Source organism: Aplysia californica, unplaced genomic scaffold (assembly GCF_000002075.1).
Source record: "Aplysia californica isolate F4 #8 unplaced genomic scaffold, AplCal3.0 scaffold00260, whole genome shotgun sequence".
Lineage (NCBI taxonomy): Eukaryota > Metazoa > Mollusca > Gastropoda > Aplysiida > Aplysiidae > Aplysia > Aplysia californica.
In genome coordinates, this window is record NW_004797530.1 from 153144 (window position 1) to 170492 (window position 17349).

Sequence of the window (17349 nt, forward strand, 5' to 3'; positions counted from 1 at the left end):
GGGGGGCAGAAAGACAGACTCAATGTAATTATAAGCACCATAACATGTCAGGGACAGATAGCCCAAGAGGAAACAGTTGGTGGTAGTCATAGTCATACAGATAACGGCACAGCCACATGGCTTTCCAAGCGACCACTCCCAACAGTAAATTATTCAGTTATTCATGGACGACATCAGAATCATATCTCTACATTCAGAGAAACATTTCTCTTGTGATTCGTTAAACAAGTACGTTATAAACAATGCAGTCACCTAAACACCAGTCAGAAATCTTCTCTCAAAGATGCATTTCCAGTGAACAATCAAAAAACATTTCAGTCTCACGTGAGGGGCAGTCTCACCAAATATCCTGTTTTCTAGAACCGTCTTATGTAAGCTGTGCAGGTTGTAGTGAAATTTTACCTGGCGACGTGTTTCGCGGATCGGAGTGTGCGTTTAAAGGGAGTGACCGTACGTTTGTACTTCTAAATTATATAGCAAAAACCTGTCAGATGATGAAAGCGTGCGTTTTAGCGGAATGTGCATTTGTACAGCGTGTATTTAGGCAGAGACAACTGTAGAAAAAGAAGTGCCCGAGGAAAAACTCTGTAGCAAAAGCTCTCATGTTTCTTAACAAACAAAATTTGTGCGTGTGCCTGCAGAAAGGTCCTAGTTGTCGGCAAAACCATTTTTGGGCAATGGGGTGAAAAGGCCATAAAAGTTGAACCATGTCAAAAATTTAGTTCCATAAAAAAACACACGTTTAATCATTTCTTAATACAATATTCAAAGATTTTATAATATTTCAAGTGTTATATTTTTAAATCAATTATTTTTGCAACATGTAGTACTTCACCAACGGTTAAATATGTGCTAGAAATTGGGTCAACATACTAGGGTTAAAGCTGTTTTTCTTCAAACTTTGTTTTTACACCTTGGGTTATAAAACGAAGCATATCTTCAGAACTACTCAAGATATTTGAAAATTTAAAATATCAGCGTGTTCAGCATCAAAATTGCTACAAGAACATCCCCTTATTTCAATATCCAAAATTTCTGGTGACTGGGACCTTTCTCCACATGCACGTTTAGTTGACAAAAAAAAACAGACAAGAGAAAGAGAAGAGAAGATCCTACCGTGTATGTGAAGTACGGTGTAGAACTAGAAGCATTCCATTTGTATCTCTCTGGCATGGTCATCAACACTTCATAGATGAGGCCATAATCATACTGTCTTCCTGCTGCGTCACTGCAGTTGACTCCTCTAAATGGAACTTTCTTGATGAAGCAACTGTCCTGCAGGCAACAAGATATATGACACAAAAATCTTACATTCTTTCAAGAACAGTTGAAGAGAAGAGCGCAAACACAGAAATAAATACATGAACATTGTCTGTTCAAAAATTTTTTAATGTTGTCACTCAAATATTCTACAAAGCTATCTAAACCATAGAATGTAGGGCTGCTACTCCTTGGTATTCTTTCTTGCTACTGTTTTTCAGCCACACCCCATGTCTTATGGCAGATAAGATCTAACACCTAGCCTTATCGAATAAGGGCGAAAAATCTTGACGGTCCCATGTGCAAGTTTGGTGGTCCAAAATCGATAAGAGTACTTTACGGCCGCAACCCGAGCAAAATTCAAAATACCAAGACTAAAAGTGGTTAATGTGTCCCCCATCCTCATAAGACCTTAGGCCGGTCCCAAAGTGGCTCTGTAGGTCTGTAATTGGGCTTGGGCTAGCGCGAGACACGCTCGCCGTGTGTCAGCACAGCCACACTGAGGGTTGGCTTCTGGCAACTGACGGGTCTGCCTTGCTATGCTGGCCTACTGTGTGCCATGCGCGATGTTTTACTGCCAAGTTCATGCAATGCAACAGCGTTGATGGAACATAATCCACAATTTCCATGACCTTATTTTGACAAATATTGCCAAATGAAAGGACCTTTTAAGGACGTGACAACCCACGGTAAAAAATTAATGACTTTACATCCTTAATTTTGTTTAGACAAAAACTAAGGACTTTTCTAAAGACCTGTGGGAACCCTGTGCGAGAATTGTATACGCAGTCTCTGCTTCAATCCTGTTTCCTCGCTCCTTTGATCTGTTTTCCTTCTTTTATAATTCCAATCTCCTCATCATCACACGGTACGATATTCTTTCATCATTACCTAGCCTTGCTTCGAGATCTGTCTACGGACACTGCACACCAGATATTTAAATAGATCTAGGTCTAGATCTAGATAGATTCTGAGGTGAATACTTCAAATTGAAATATAGATCAGATGTAAATTACTATCTATATATCTAAAATCTAGGCCTTTCTAGGGACATCTCTCCGCATCTCAACTCCTGAACTATAAATCTAGTAGTTCTAAATTCTAGCCTAGAAGCACACAGGCCTACAAATGTAAATGAACAGTCAAAACTAGGTCAACCTTTCGATTGGAAATTTTAATGTATGATAAAGTGCATTTCTTGGGATTTTGTAGTCAAGTGTTGATGCTAGCGTCAGTGGCGGTGAGTAGTGAAGGGGTCGCGGGCTTGAGCCCCCCTCCCCCACTCTATCCCAAAGTAAATGAAAGTTTCTAAACGAACGAAATAAGTAGTTGAAGCCGTTATGATCGCGCGCAATGAACACAGAGTGATCACCTTGGTGGCCCACTCATTTATCCAGTCACTGTTTACAACTAAAGAAACCTAACAGTCAATCAAATGTCTTTAGGGTTCAGCAAAGGATGAGCCCATTCCCACGCCCTTTCCGTAATGAAACTCTTCTTGTAAAAAGGGAGAAGACTGGTAAAAATAACACTGTCCTGAGGGCTCACGGTCTCCTGGCCCTGATAATGGGGTGAAAGTTTACGACACACTTTCCTAAACTGACACATATACCTACGTTCTCATTGGACTTGGACCTTTGTTAAGAGCATTCTACTTACCGCGACTACACGGCCTAATCCATCTCATAGACAGAATATGTTTGAAGTGCTGTGTGTACATGTCTATGTTTGTGCCGCTGAGATTTGACAGTAGTAAGCCACGTCGTTTCCACTTTTAAGGAAACTTTTTCATCCAGAAAAATCTAACTTAGAACAAAGAGATGGAAGACAAAGGTGACTCTTCTCGTTTGAATGGTTCTCAAAATGCCGTGGCTCACCGTGACTAAAGAGAAATCCGTACTGTTTAGGTCGTATTGCTTGCTATTTTGTGGTAAAAAAGCGGAAGCAACCTAACCCCTCCCAAATTTTGGTTCACCCACCGCCACTGGCTTGCATCAATATCTAATTAGTAAAGCACCTAATAATACTAACTTCTTGCTGATTTTGATGACCTGAGAAGAATTTCTGTAGAAAATGAACACGAAGCGAGGCTGCGTGCTAGACACGTTTTATAACACTGCTATATAGCATGTCTGAAGCGTCACAAGCTCCGCTGATAACAGACAAACCACACTACGACGCTGCTCAAGCACACGTAGTGTACAGTATTTATTAGGACGGTGTGTGCTAGGCGAGCTTCAGGTCAGACCTACAGAGCCACTCTGGGACCCGCCTTATGCAGTGGTGAGCATTACAAAACTCTTTAAAAGGGCTGGAGGGGGGGATGTTTATACAGAGGAAAGGAATACTGAAAATGTACATCCAACTCATCGGAGTTACAGTATCATAAAATTGTTCGGGATTAAGGTACAACAAAGGATACACAGCAAAAGAGAGAAAGCTCACAATATTGGATAACTTACCCCTTTCAGCTGTATGCACTCATACGAGTAGCCATACCATGGTAACCCTAGGACCAGTTTACTTGGGGCAATCCTATAGGCTGGGTCTCTCATATAAATCTCCAGACCTAATGTGTATAGAATGGTTATAAAAATGATAACAATATTGATAACAACAAAAACTTTAACTGCCTGGAACCTATGTCAAAGTGGCTTTAGGTGCTTAAATTTGTTCGTAACAAAAAACAAACACCCCCCTCCCCCTAAAAAAACCCAAAACAACCAAAAAGCAACTGATCACTTCAAAATATTCTTTATGAAAGCACAACGTCAAGATTATCCTACTTGTTTTATTGTTCCATCTCTGGCAGTTCAATTTGTTCCTTTTATGGGCTTCATGTAGATCTACATCAGTGGGTTGTCTTAGTTTTTTTATTTTGACTGTAAATAGTTCTCCTAATCCTTAATCTTACGTTAATGGTCTCAGGCATCACACACTTGGTAGAAGCACAGAAAAAGGCAAATACTACGAGCAATCATATATATAAACTCTGGCCTATGGACATCTAATGACTTCTGACGATAAAGCTTCAAGTAGTTAAAGGGTAACATTCAAAGTAGGTGCAATGTAAGTGGATTTTATAACTATAACAACTACCGCCATGATTATCATCACATTTATATTATAACTTTCACTGTCATATTTTTTTAACTATTATTTTCATTATTATTACTATTTTTTCCTTGAGACAGTTCCAGAAAAAACAAACAAACAATGAATTCATACATGCTAACTCTTAAATTGCAAAAACAGAAAAAGCCTTGCACCAAAAAAATTGTGGAATAAAAAAAGGAACTGTTCACAATTTTCCATAGCAATACATTTTAAATCGTATTTCAAGCAATGCTTGTATGACTCGATTCCATCGGTAAACTAAAAAAAATAATGTAGGATTATAATTTTTATAATCCATGACATCACAAAGGTGTAATATCACTAAAACAGCTCAAATCACAGTAATAAACACACCACACATTATTGAGAGGACTTACATTTAAAGAGGTAGGCAGCAGACTATCTGAAAGACTAAAAAAAAAAAAAGTTCTGCATCCAATCAGGATTTCAACTGAACTAATGGGAAAAAAGGGACTGACTTCAATTATACCACACTAGTTGACAGGTTTGCTAAGTTTACCTAGATCAGCGCTCCTCAGGTCAGAGTTGGGCCCACCCACACACTCCCCAAAGATCTGGCTTTGCTCGTCATACGCCATCACAAATAGAAAGTCAGAAGCATTAGCCAAGCCAGGGTAATCAAAGAAGCGACTGTCCACATTAGGTTTCCAGGCCACATCCACAGAGACCTGGAGAGACAAGAGTAAGGGATGACCCATCCAGTCATGAGGACAGGGGCAGTTCGTTAACTGGGCAAGACCAGCAGAGCCGGCCACTTTTTGTCTATACAGAGGATACGCCAGACTTAATGCTGATAATAAATTCTATTGTTTCAAGTAAATCGTATCTTACATTGATCAACATTGTAAAACCACTTTGCTGATTTGGAGGCCCCCAAAAAAAGATGATACGGGCTCATTGATGTGTTGTCGCACTACAAAGACTCTTTCCTCTATCTCTGTTTCATTGACTCTAACTCGCAACTTTGTTGTCAACCCCTCCTGTCACTGACTCCACTACGTGCCACTCAACGTGCGAACACTGCCCTCTAAGCCAGCGATTTCAAAAATTGCCCACAGGGCACAAACAGAGATTGTAGTGAGCTAACTTTGCTCAGTGTTTGTGTGTTTAGTATGCTGCATTGCATCTAGATTTAATTTACATGGAAAAGTAACTGGTACAGCATCAATTCATCAATAAAAATTATTTCTTCAGGATCATATTGAAGCCATAACATTATGTTGGTCAATGGACACAAACATATATCTATGTGTGTGTGTGTGTTTGTTTGTGTGTGTGTGTGTGTGTGTGTGTGTGTGAGTGTGTGTGTGTGAGAGTTTGTGTGTGTGTGTGCACGGCGCATGCGCGTTTGTGTTGGAGCACTGGGGAACAGCGACACTATTTTTTTAAATAGGGAAAAAATATTTCTGAGGGTACAGCAACTGCCGTAAGCCAATGCCTCATCATGGTGGTATATCAGAGACCTAGATACGTAAGCGAGACAGTACAGCTTGGGCCAGATCGCGAATCTGACCAATCCCGGGCAACAGGAACAGGGGCCGTAAACTCAAACAAACATGGCTGATTCTAAGAACACACACTGCAAGTGGTGTGCAATAAACTGCATTAATTTTTAAAAATAGACAACCAGAATTAGCTTTCTATTGTTTTCCTAAAGACCCTGAAAGGTAAACCAACTGGTGGATAAGTAGATAAAGCTTAAATAGCGCATTATACAGTGAAGATGTGTTTCAAAACACACACCTTTTATATTCACTATGAATGAAAGTGTGTGTTGTAACTTTTAAGTAGATCTATATCTAGATATACAGGGTGAACCAAAAAAAAACCCCTGTACAACTTGTTTTGTAAATATCTCCCTCCATACTGAAGTTTTGCATTTCACATTTGAAAACAACATTTGGAAACCAAAAGGAATTTGTCTGATATTTATTTTAGATAAGTCCATTAAATGGTTTTGCTCTTTAAGGCTCATTAAAGAAACAACCCATTTTCAACCTTGTCACCATTTTCATAGCATGACGCACCAGTTCGTATTAGGCCTACCACTAAAAGTTGCAACAATCGCGCCATATTGCAAGCTATAACAGTCTAACAAGTAAAGGAGGATCCTGCTCGCCAAATCTGAGAGTGGCGATTCACGATTCAGTCGGCTTCAATGAATCGTGAGTACGCGAGCACTCGTGGAACAGTAAGTCTCGGGCTCGTTGTAAGCATGAAACGTAACAGTGTCATATCAACGCCACTTCGCGAGTCCCACTCTTGTTGTCCCACCATCGTCTCCGTCCCCCGCCCTTCGTTGCGCTGCTATACTGAACTCAATAAGCGACCCCTATAAATTCACCCCCCCTCCCTCCTCATGATTTGCTAAACTAAAACAATGGCTCCATAAAATTCCTTCTATTTGTTGGAACCCGTTCATTTTGTTTTAATAGGGGGGTTGGACTATGCCATCTTTTGTAAAATAAGGGGCGCCATACTAAGTGTTCCGTTCCGTTCTTGCGCTCGTGACTCGACTCACGACCCAGCAGTAAGTTACAAACAAGCCACAAGGTGGTGACAGCGACTGGGGAGTGAATCGGGAAATGGAAGGCGATACTGTTCCGCGTTCCGTTGAAGTGAATTGCGTTCCGCAGGGAAGAGTGGCGATTCAGTTCCGTTCTCGCGCTCGCGACCCAACTCTACTAACAAGTCAACAGAAGTCAGCAGATATTATTCTTCCCAAATTTTGTTAGCCTACTGAAATCATGGCTTCGTTTAGTAAAGAGCAGAGAGCTTTTTGTATTGAACATTACCTCTCCACAAACTCACCATCCTTGACATTTCGTAAGTTCTGTGCACGTTATGGAAAAATGCTTTGATGCCCTAAAGTCCTTTGATGTCAAGAGAAGAGAATTTCTGGCAGTTTGGATCTATAATAAATCAGAACTAAAAATTTCCTTTACAAATGACCACTTCAGGTCGAACACGCACCAAGCACGGCCCATTAAATGTCACCAGGGTGCAAATTTCAGTAGTCGAGTCCAATGAGACATCTGTCTGTAGACAATCTGCAGATAGGACTTTCCTACACCTCAACATTCTGCATTCTCATGGCAGATCTTAAGCTACGACTGTGCCATTTTAATCTTCGCTAAGCCGAGGTGACATGGATCAGAGCATGGCAATGTGTTCATGATTCCTCAATTGTCTTGAAAAGCAGGATCATTTGCTCGATGACATTTGGTTTAGTGCAAAGCCCATTTTCATCCTGTGGGATATGTTAACTCCAAAAATGCTGTCTTTTGGGCACCCCACTCCCTGTTGTCTCTAGAAGCCACTTCATACTGAATATATACAGTCTATGTGGCTCTAAACTCTCACGGTTTTGCAGGTCCTTGTGTTTGGGCGCCATAGAACATTTCGTATGACGCGTAAAAATGTGTTGAGTCCAAAGGAAGGCATGTAGACCACTGCTACTAGGAATTTCAGAATGAAATTGTTATTTGTTTTTAACTCTGCAAAAGAAATTAAATATTGTTTAAATGTCACAGGGAAGGAAAATTAAAGGTTAAAGAGAAAATTTAAAAAAAGATCAACCAATCTTTTCACTTCCTTTACAAGATTTTAAAAAATTGGTCAACTTTGCGTTTTTTGGGTGCTTTTTTCTTAAAGCCATTTCCGTTTTCATAATAAGTTTCTTCTTCGTGGATTTTACGTCAAACAAATTCCCCTAGAATGAATTATGTATGTTCAAGATTACAGCATTCCAGGACAATTTTTGTGCGAGATATTCAGAAAAAAAGTTGTAGTTTTTTTTTTATCACCCTGTAGATAGATCTACTGTAAATCTAGGTTTTAGATCTAGGCTTCCTCCCACTCCCCCACCCGCTCTTTAATTTTTCGCCTGAAAAAGTCGGAGCAAAAAGATGTGCAGCAGGTAGCCTATAACCAGGCCCTCTCTTGGATCTCTTTTAAAACTTGCAAATAAAAATTTTAAAATTATATCTCTGTAATTAATTTATATAATAATATCCCTCGCAATAAGCATGTGTAAAAACTAAGTAGAAGTAGGCCTACTCTTTCGCAACCCCCCAAAATGTATGTGAACTGCTTCTATTATTAACCGGCAAATGTGCCCCCCCCCCCCATTTTGGGAGGACTTCCGTAACGAGCGACAAGAAAAATATGAGACAGAGTATAATAAAGGGCTAGGGGTAGGGGTAGATCTAGGGGTAAGGTTTGGGTTAGGGTTTGGGTTAAGGTTAAGGATAGATCTAGGTCTCTTCTTTATTGAGTTTGTTGGGGTGGTCGCTCGTTGCGGAAGTCCTTCCCCCCTTTTTTAAATATCTGGTAAATGTACCCCCCCCCCCCTCTTTATTTGGAACCTCAGAGTACACTACTAACAACCTGGTTTTGTTCACCCATTATATTAGAACAATAACAGGCCTAATGCAAGTATGTTTACTGCCCTAGGCTATATATAGAACAGCTCTCTTCGCTTATGCTGCGTGAAGCACAGGTTGTAACAGACAGCGCCGCAAGCTGTACTGTCTCGTTTACACATTGCTAGGTCTCTGATGGCATTTATCATGGTATCGATGCGGCCCCCTGACAGAAAATTTTTGTTTATAAACTTATTGAAAGCTACATTCTATCCTAAAAATAATATCAAATTCCGAACCAGCCTATCAAAATTGACAAAATGACTCGCATTGCTGGATTTAGAAGATTGCAAAAAAAGAAGTATTTTATCAAGATTGCATCATGTAGCAGTTTCTTATTACAACGAAGAAGGACAACTGCTGTGAGTTTTAACTAATCTCATTGGGAGAGGTGAGCTGTGACACACAATCCCTTTGAAATTTGCAGGATTAAACTTTGCTTGTAAAATTTATTAAAATATTTATCGCAGCTAAAAACTGATTTTGATTTTTGGAATCAGCGTGTCAAAATATGCAAAGTGGCTCCCGTGGAACCTGATTTGATGCCATATATCTAAACTTTTGAAAATTTTGTCTTTGAGTGGTCAATTTTGAATTTGAAGTCAGGTAAAATGGTCACACACTGCATTGTGCATCTGATGTTACAGCTACTAGGCCTTCACACTGCACTGTCACTGTACAGTATGGCGACGTGGAGGAAAGACACTGTTATTCACTTTATTGAGAACACCCCCCCCCCCCAAATCTCATAACAACAGTGTGAGTGAACAAACTTTGTTTTTAAAGCTAGTCCTTTGTACAAGTAAGCCCTTTTTTCAAACTTGAAAATCGAGACAAAATGAAACATATCTGGTGTAGCTGAATTTGATACGGTAGGAGATTATGTAAAGATAAACTGTACCAAAGAAATATAATAAGACACTAGTCGCTGTTCCCTAGTGCAGCAGTTTGTGTGTGTGTGTGGGGGGGGGGAGGAGAAATAGTGAAGATGTATAAAATAAATTGACAGTATGTGTCTGTGTGTAGTGTGTATGGGGGTGGGGCGGGGGGTGTCAATGTGAGAGACAGCCGGTACCTTCTACAGATCACAAGCCATCCCTGCATGTGGAAATCTAGACTCTGATACCCATATCTGCTTTACAGCACTTTTACAAAAGAATGATTTCAGATTTGCAACACAAAAAAAAAAAGAGCAAAGAATCCTAATTCAGGATCAATTAAAATTCTTTCACATTTTCGTAACTAAAACGTTTTATTCTGAGTCCAAAAAAATATATAGATATATAAGCCAGACTGAGTACATGTATGCACTTGTTGAATAGAGTGTGTGTAAGTATGTATGACCACAAATTTTTTAAAATTTATATTAGAAACTTGCTGTCACTTTGAATAAAAGGGCACAAACAGAAACTCTCAATTAGTCTTGAAAGTCAGTAGTACAATCAGTAAATTTTCCAAAGAGAACATACCTGATAGTTTGGATTCACAGCCTTCAGTGCATCATTCGTCTCACGGACAGTGCTTGTGTAGGCATCCCTGATCATTGTTTCATTCTTCAGTACTTCATTCTCGTAGTCAAAGTTCACACCGTCCAAGAAATTTTCACTAATCTTTGTCAACAATTCTTTAACCCATTCTTTTCGAAGACTTGGTGACACCATTTCAGACGTGCTGATTTCACCTATAGACAGACATACGTACATGATAATGATTTAAACTGCAACAAGGCATCCAACAATAGGGGGGAGACCTGCAGGCTACTATGATTATCACACAAATGCAAACTCAATAGAGATATCTCACAACAAAAGATTCAAACTGAGTACTTCGGTACTGAATAATATTTCTTGACATAGACAAACACATAAAAATCAAACATTTTTCCTCTCTCTCTGTTCTCCTTTTAGCCTGCCCCATCCACCATATATTTCATCCCAAAACCACTAAATAATCTGTAGCATCAAACTCAAACAGGGTCAAGAACAACTCGGAATATACATCTCAACAGAAAATGTTCAAATTATATCAATTTTGTGATAAACTGACCTTTCAGTTAAAGACTGAATAAGAAATACAGTCCAACCTGCGCAAGACGGAATCGCAAGAGAGCCAGAAAAAAATTCCGTCTTAGACAGGGAAATTTAGGGGGAGATTCAAAGGCCCAGCGGAGGGATCAAGGATCACTTGCCTGATTGGCAAGCAGTGGTCAAAACTTCACATCTCTCAACTGCTATCCTGTCAGATAATGACATGCGTCACTCTTATTTATCCAATTACCACCAGTGCTTGCCTTTCATAGGACCACTGTTTGACCTATTAAAAACAAACGTTTGAACATCTCCTTTGCTTCCATCCATAGCCCCACCCATTGGTGTAACAAGCACAGTCAACCAGAGCCACCCCTCACTGCATTCATGTAACAACGATTCGAGGAACTCTTTTCTAAGCTGGCCGTACGATTAGGGCGGCAGGCATTGGTCAAACTAATTTCACATCTCTTGCTTCTGGCTACCCAGGAAAGTTTCTGTAGTGGCTCGCCACTGAAGCACTCTCACGGGCAATCGTAAGATTTCACACCCACGCTACCCTGACCATCTGCATCGCTCAGGGCTCGCAAGATGGGGTAACATCTACCCCCAAATTGCACCCCTACTCCCCTTCCTCGTCTAGCAGCATGGCCATTTAGAGTGGGCGGAACCAAACTTACGAGTTTTGTTTCAAATCAGGGCTAAGCAGGCAAAGCATTTTCCAACTTAGACAGGCGAAACCCTCAGAAGGGAGCGGATTTTTCTTTCCGTTTCCACGTCGGACAGGTTTCTCAGTTATACAGGTAATTAAAGAGAAATATATCAAGGCGGGAGTGGGGAGATTCCATTAAGACAGGTTTCCGTTAAGGCAGGTTTGACAGTAGTGGCTAAATCTCTCATAAAAGCACTCCACATATTTGAAACTCATGTGTCACTTTATGTGTCAAACACAAACAAACAACAAAAAAAGTATACATATTAGCACATGAATAACCAAACAAACAAATAAAAGAGCAACTTTGACATTGAGACATTTGCTTTGTTTAAGTAATAGTTTTACGGCATTTGCAACACAATAAGGTCACATAAATGCCGAGGAATAGAGGTGTTACAAGAGAGTAACAAACACAAAAAAGAAGAACGAGAGATTAGGACGATAGAAGTCCTGAAAGAAGGAGCAAACCGCACCAGAGCACATGTCAACCACCCACAGAGAGACATTTGCAGTATTGCCACATTACTTTGCTAATGCCATGTGACAGCAGTCTTCTTGAGCAACAGAAATATATGTGTAACAGATTGTAAGTGAGTGATAGACACTGCAATCTTCTCCTTCTTGTGTGGAAAAAACTCAGAGCATACCATAACATGTGAAGCGCAGTAGAACAATACAGGTCTTTAAGTGAGAGGGAAAAAAAACAACAACACAACAAACAGAAATAAATCAGGAGTGGAATAATGTTGATGAGATGTATGTTTACAAAAAGCCAACACCATAATAATAACAGTAACTGTTGTTATATAGAGCGCATATCACAACTACAAAGTAAACACTGTGAACATCATAATTATTATACTTCAACAGACCCTACAACATTCTAAAACTTTCTTAGCTCCCTGGGAACCATTCAGTACAAATACCATCTTACAAGAGCCTTAACACTTACACAGAGGCTACTGACAAGATCTTTCACTGACATTAGGTGGGTACTCATTCTTACCGGGGTGAGGTGAAGAAAATTTATGTAAAAAACCTTGCCCAAGGATACAACATCAGACCTAGACCTGGATTTGAACCTGCGACCTTACAATTAAGAATCTGTCAACCTAACTACCAAACTATCAACACCAAATTCAGCCAAAGACATAATAATATTAAGAGAATAGCATGCATGCATGCCAACTTTTACAAATCCCAATTCAAGACATTCAACGTTAAAACATCAGATAACGTACCTACAAACAAAATTACATCAAGTGGGACTGGTTTTGGTGTAGTGTCAGTGACATGGTTCTCAAATTCCCAACTGCCGAGTCTGGGACAGTCCCAGAATTTTTTTTTTTTTAAATTTAATAGTACAAGGTTTTACGGCGCTCGCAACTGCATAAGGTCATATGAGCGCCAAGGGGTGAGTGTCAACAGAGAAGTCTTTACAGGGAATCAGACTTATTATTCTGCCCACCTCTCTAGCTTCAACAGCACAAGGTCTGCTTCGCCTATCAAGGCACCCCAAAAATAACTGATCACAAGAGATTGATAAACATACAAAAGAAGTAGAGGAAAATGACAATAGTAAGGATGAGGAAAGAAAAAGCAGCAGTTCCCTTTGGGAATGGCCTAAAGACACTACAGTCAGTGGCACTGCCGCGGGGGGTCCAAAAAGTTTACGACAGTTGGCAGGCCAGGAATTGTTTTCTTTTGTAAGTGTTTTATGGCACTTGTGACAGCAAAAGGTTATATGAGCAAGCAGGCAGAACACATTAAACATTTTTAGTTTGGTAGGAATTGATATTGAATTTTGCTCGGGTGGCAGCCGTAGCCTACTCTAATCGATTTTGACCACCAAGGGATCTTTAACGGGCTCAACTTGCACACAAGACCACCGATATTTTTTGCCCTTATCCGAGAAGGCTAGGTCCCAGATCTTACCGACCCAAAGATCATGGGTGTGGATGAAAGACAGCAGAATGAAGGAGCCAAGGGGTAGCAGTAGAAAGGCTGAAGAAAGAATCAGGAGCTCAGAGGGGGCGGGGGCAGAAAGTAGATATGAAAGCAGACAACAGAACATGGTTAGAGAGCAGGCGATGAGGTGAAAGGAGAAATAACGACAGCATTAAATTAGCTTTCATCTCTCTTGCTAGGAGTTCTTTCACTTCATGAACTATCTTTTCTTTTTTTGGAAAGTGTTTTCCGGTGCTCGCCACTGCATAAGGTCATATGAACGGGCGGGACACACCAAACATTTTAAATGGATTGGAAATTTTGAATTTTGACTGGGTGGCAGCTGAAGCCTACTCTTATCAATATTAGACCACCGAGGGATCTTTAACATGCCTAACATGCACACGGGTCCTCCACGATTTTTTGCCCTTGTCCGAGAAGGTTATGTGTAGATCTTTTCTACCAGAAGATCAGGGGGGTGGCTGAAAGACAGCAGTAAGGAGCCAAGGAGTAGAAGGCTGTAGAAATATTCAGGAGCCCAGGGGAGGGGGCAAAGGAGGTGAGGGGGTGGGGGCAGAAAGTGGAGACGAAAGCAGATGACAGAACATTGCTAGAGAGCGGGAAAGGAGGTGAAAGGAGACAATTTTAGAGAAAAAAAATTTTCCGTCGCTACCTGGATTCAAACCCGGGACCTTTGAAAGAGAGGCGAGCACCTTAACCTCTAGGACATGAGAGCCCCCGATGAACTATCAAAACAGGTTCCTTTTTTAAAGTTTAGTTACGGGAATGTAACTCTCAGGTTTCGTATTAAAAAGGGGAAAGAGAGGGAAAAACCCTCAGCGGAGATAAAAGAGTTAAGTGTGAGCGTACTCCACAGTATATAGCAGTAACAACTTACCCAGAATAACTGCACGCACACCATGAGAGTGGGCCAAACACATCAGGCTCTGGTTTACATAGCCAAACATCACCACTGTGGTCAACTTTGACCAATCAAAGAGCTCCCAGTGGCTTTCTTCATTCCTCAATGAAAAAGCAAACACCTGCAAAATAAAAAGATGGGCTGATCGGTGGGCTCCACTGGCAGGCTTTTCTTCATTTCAACTCATCATTGGTGTTTTTTATCTGTTGGGCCCAGTTTTTTTAAACAAATTAACTGTTACCGTGTGTGTGTGTGTCAAAAGTCTTATTAAGTCTCAGTGCTTCTAGAACTATGTATCACTTATTGATTGCATTTCTTTTTACGCAGGACAGTCTTGCTGCTAGTAATGCTAGCTGTTGAAATCATAGTTTTCAATACCCATTGCCACACATTCCTACATACAACTTTTTAAAAAATTGCCCACTGACCACTAACGTTGATGAAACTTCGGCAACACCTCTCATATGAGACGGCAAAATATGGGATTGTTGGTAACTAAATGTCATCCAGAGAACTTAATACAACAACATACCTCACATTTTCACAGCATGAGAGATTTTATCAAAGTACTGTATGAAACAAAATACCTCATATATAATAATATATATAAGAGGGTGCGGTAGCGGAGCGGTTAGTGCGCTTGTCACCGAAGCGGAAAGTCCGGGTTCGAGCCCCAGTTCAGACTCGGATTTATTTCACCCCCTCCTGCCCACCCAGCAGTAATGGGTACCTGACTTTGAGTTAGGGAAGTAAAGGTGCGTGGAAAGGAACTGGTCACCCTACCACAATATGCCAAAGGCCCTGGAAGTTGTCTCACTAACAAGGCAATCCCCAATGTCCGGATCGGATGCGAGAACAACTTTACTTTACACTATTGCCAGAAAGGCCAACAAAAGATATTTATGAAACGAAAAAAATAGAGTTACACTTACTGATGGAGAAATTCTAACAAAAGAACTTAATAAAACAGCAACTTACAAACCTCACACAAAGCAGAAGAAATGTTAACCGAAAAAATCTTCATAAAATTTAATCATAACAAACCTCCTTTTCAGTCTTGGTGCTGATCGGCTGACACCATTCAAGCCTGCTGCAAGGACAAGACAAGTTTTCAGTGTTCCCCATCCACCAGGAGCGGCCAACAGATGGTTCAGGCATGACGAGCAGGAGAACAACCATAGCCTCCATAAACACGTGCCACGTACCCATGACAAAGGTTATGACAATGAAGTCGGATGAGTCTAAGGTATATTTTTACAATCTGAGGAAACCAGAAAGAATATACAATCAAACTTGTTGAGAAGAAAAGTGGTCGTCTTAGTCATAGACAGGTGGACGACTTACATGTGTCCCGACACGGTGGAATCCGGTGTTCGTCAATTTTTGGGCATATAGAGTTTTCGGTATCATTTTAATCTTAAAGCTTTGTTCATTTGTCTTGCTTTCTGTGAAAAAATTACCCATCTATCTTCAATACAGATGGAGATACATATGTATTTTGGATTGAAGAAAGTGGGGGTCACACGTTTCAGGTAAAATTAGCAAGAAAATGGTCGCCAAAGTTTGGTGACTTCCAAAGCTGGAGGCTCCATGGAAACTGTAAATTTACATTTTTAGTACCTTTACTCAATGTTTTTCCGTAAAATCCACTCGTGAATGTGTTTTTAAATGATAACTATAGTAGGAGGTGTTCAGCCATAAAACAAAAATTTGATTAAAAAATCACCCAGCGGGAAGAAAAATGCTATATTTATATTTCAGTATTGTGAAGAGCGTCTGGTTTCACCAAGATGCCTCACATAAATATTGAGTTAAACAGCTAAAAAGATGACGATGTAGTCTCTAAAAACTGTGCATCTGTGCAGGAGTGAAATTAAAAATGATCCCCAAAAACCCATTGTGGATTTTTATTCATTGTCTGTGTCTTGGTTTGCAATTAATGGTATTGATTGTCTTCCTGAAGACAAAAAAAAAACAATTCACCAAACCCAGAATTTCAACTTCTAAAGTCTGAAGGACAGAAGTTTACACCCTCTCTTGACTTCGGAAACTTTGTTTCATTTGTATTTTGTAAAACTTTCCAAGTTTGACAAAAATGAAAATGAGGTTCACGAGTAGAAACCACATGTACAGCTCCATCTACACTTTATGTAAAAATTCAAAGTAAAAAGAAGCTATTGGAGTGTCAAAGGACCCTGTAGGCATAGGTACGTAAATTAAAACTAAAGAAAGCAATTTGAGAGTCAAGGACCCTGTAGGCATAAGTTTTTCCCCCCCCCAATGGTCGTTAGTCCTAGGCCACCTCAGACCTGTCATTTCAGAGACAAGACTAGTGTGGAAAAGAGAATCAAGCAGCCACCAAGTGTATGTGTGTGTAGAACTCTAGTGTGTACCTCTGGCGGTCAATTCCCTTGTGATGCAGAGTATTATTATGGTATACACACTGGCGAAGCAAATTTATATTTGAAATTTACTTTTAGGTATTGTATGACGACACTGTGGACAAGGAAATAGTCAAGTGCTTAGATCGAGTTGCACCGTCTTGTTATTGTATCCAAGCGTCTTTTGACTTACGGTACTTGCTCAAACTCAAATAATTATGATGAGAGATCATGAACAAGACTACTTTTGTGCAAACAATGTCAGAGTCAGAAACAATTGTTAGATCTAGATCTAGCTACCCAAATTGATCGGAATAAGACAACATCATAAAAGAGGAGTCAAATTCTAGGAGGTTTCAAGAAACAGAAAGCTTCCACAATTCAGGAAAAACTACAATATTATTAGAACCTATGTTAGAAACGATGGCTACTAGATATAATCTAGATCCAGATCTAGTACTGGCGTTTCAAATAGCATGGGTGCTATTCAGAACGTGGCTTTTCAAATAGAAAGGGAGCTACTCAAAACGCTTAA

General features: G+C 40.1%; 1 protein-coding gene across 1 annotated transcript in view; it reads right to left on the reverse strand.

Moving 5' to 3' along the window:
* The window catches only part of LOC101848297 (di-N-acetylchitobiase), an 18742-nt gene extending 2857 nt beyond the window's left edge, over positions 1 to 15885 (reverse strand). Inside the window, exons 1-6 of the mRNA XM_005100776.3 lie at positions 15478 to 15885; positions 14410 to 14554; positions 10292 to 10503; positions 4898 to 5066; positions 3723 to 3829; positions 1117 to 1275 (exon numbers count right to left, since the gene is read on the reverse strand). Coding sequence (XP_005100833.1) covers positions 1117 to 1275; positions 3723 to 3829; positions 4898 to 5066; positions 10292 to 10503; positions 14410 to 14554; positions 15478 to 15642 — 957 coding nt within the window. The 5' untranslated portion in view covers positions 15643 to 15885. The remainder of the gene's footprint in view (positions 1 to 1116; positions 1276 to 3722; positions 3830 to 4897; positions 5067 to 10291; positions 10504 to 14409; positions 14555 to 15477) is intronic.
* Between the last annotated feature and the right edge of the window lie 1464 nt (positions 15886 to 17349).